This window comes from Oryza glaberrima, chromosome 6 (genome assembly GCF_000147395.1).
Source record: "Oryza glaberrima chromosome 6, OglaRS2, whole genome shotgun sequence".
In the NCBI taxonomy this organism is placed as follows: Eukaryota; Viridiplantae; Streptophyta; class Magnoliopsida; order Poales; family Poaceae; genus Oryza; species Oryza glaberrima.
In genome coordinates this window covers 8,103,365-8,105,141 of record NC_068331.1, presented here as the reverse complement: position 1 = coordinate 8,105,141, position 1,777 = coordinate 8,103,365, and the positions used below count along the sequence as shown (strand labels likewise).

The following is a 1,777-nucleotide window of genomic DNA, read 5'->3' as shown; positions in this document are numbered from 1 at the left end:
AGTGTAGTATGTAACTATTGTATGAATGAGTTATTAAAATGGCTACATATTAATAGGTACCTAGTAGTTGACTATACTATTAAACTTTGATCTAAGAGCAAGTTTAATAGTATAGTCAACTACTAGCTCCAATTTATCTATACCCAACCTAATAGCTCATTAATACAATAGTTACATACTACACTATTAATATATGGTCCCACTTATCATACACACAGTGTGTCATGGAGTCCGTACTACAGCTGGCTACCAATCTGTAGCCCGCTGTTCTTTTCTCTCTTTATTTATCTTTTTAAAATATATTTACAGCTGGCTTATAGCCTACTATTATAACTGCTGGCAGCTGCCCGAGCGAGCAGTGCACAGAAAGCAACACACACCCCGTCCCATGCGCCGTGTCCACACACACACCAAGCCGCGCGCGCGCGTGGTCCATGCCCACCTTTTTTGTCGCGTCGCGTTCGCGCCCACTAATCACTCGGCGACGACGCTGATCAATCACAACCCCCTCTCCCCCTCCAAATCCTATTAATACCCACCAAATCCCCTCCAAATCCACCCATCTCCTCCTCCTCCTCCTCCTAAGCTCAAGCAAAGATTCATCCATCGATCCAACTGATCCAATCCAAACTCCAAAGGCAAAGCAAAGAAGGTCGCATTCGATTCAATTCCAGCGATGGCGGCGGTGATGGTGGCGAGGCAGGGGAGGGAGCTGCAGAGGTACAGCGACAACACGGGGGGGAGGATGGTGGTGGGGTGCATCCCGTACAGGGTGAGGGGCGACGGCGGCGGGGTGGAGGTGCTCGTGATCAGCTCGCAGAAGAAGGGCGCCGCCGCCGGCGACGTGGTGATGTTCCCCAAGGGCGGGTGGGAGCTGGACGAGTCCGTGGACGAGGCGGCGCGGCGGGAGGCCCTGGAGGAGGCCGGGGTGCTCGGCGAGATCGGCGCCTCGCTGGGGCGGTGGTGCTACCGGAGCCGCCGCTACGACGCCACCTACGAGGGCTTCGTCTTCCCGCTCCGGGTCACCGACGAGCTCGACCGGTGGCCGGAGATGGCGGCCAGGCGCCGCAGCTGGGTCTCCCCGCAGCAGGCCATGGACCGGTGCCCGCACTGGTGGATGCGCGAGGCCCTCCAGCGATTCGCCGACCTCTTCCCCCAACCCACGCCGTTGTCCCTCTTGTAGGCGGCGGCGCCGGCGGCGAGTTCGCCGGAGTTGAGAGCGATGTAATTAATTTGCAACCTCACGGGTCACAAGAGATTCGGCCATGTAAATCTCACCCTTAGTTAACACACAATTTTTTTTCGTGACAAGCAGAGAAATTCAGAATTCCATTCGGAGCCAACCAAAATTTGGCAAATTTTCAATTCTATTGGGATTTTTTTTTTTTTGTCACTCGAGAGCTAATTGATCGATTCCTCTTGCAATTTGCAAATCGAACGCGGCGTGTACAGCTCGCAGCAGATAAGGACGCTGTCCGACAGGTGGGGCCCGCAGCCGCAAGTGGGTCACTCCATTGTCCCACTGAGACGGCGACGAAGGCGACAGATTTGTCGTTGGGTAGCACTAAGCCATGATTATTAGTAGGAAATTTAATAAGATTGCATAATTAGCGAGCGTGTGTGCTACTGTGCTGACCTTTGCGTAGTGGTTGGGGGCGTGTGATTTGGGGAGAGAGCGCGAGCTAGTTAAAAAAAAAAAACTTAAATGGTGATTTGGTGATGGTGAGGGGGCCTGGTCGGTAAACTTGGCATCCACGTGGTCCACGTATGGGCAAAC

At 53.4% G+C, this 1,777-nt stretch overlaps 1 protein-coding gene across 1 annotated transcript; it reads left to right on the top strand.

Moving 5' to 3' along the window:
• The first annotated feature begins 504 nt into the window (after window positions 1-504).
• LOC127775757 (nudix hydrolase 21, chloroplastic-like) lies at window positions 505-1,365 on the top strand. Its single transcript, XM_052302047.1, has one exon. The coding sequence runs from the start codon at window positions 677-679 to the stop codon at window positions 1,181-1,183; it is 507 nt and encodes a 168-aa protein (XP_052158007.1). The 5' UTR covers window positions 505-676; the 3' UTR covers window positions 1,184-1,365.
• The last annotated feature ends 412 nt before the right edge of the window (window positions 1,366-1,777 follow it).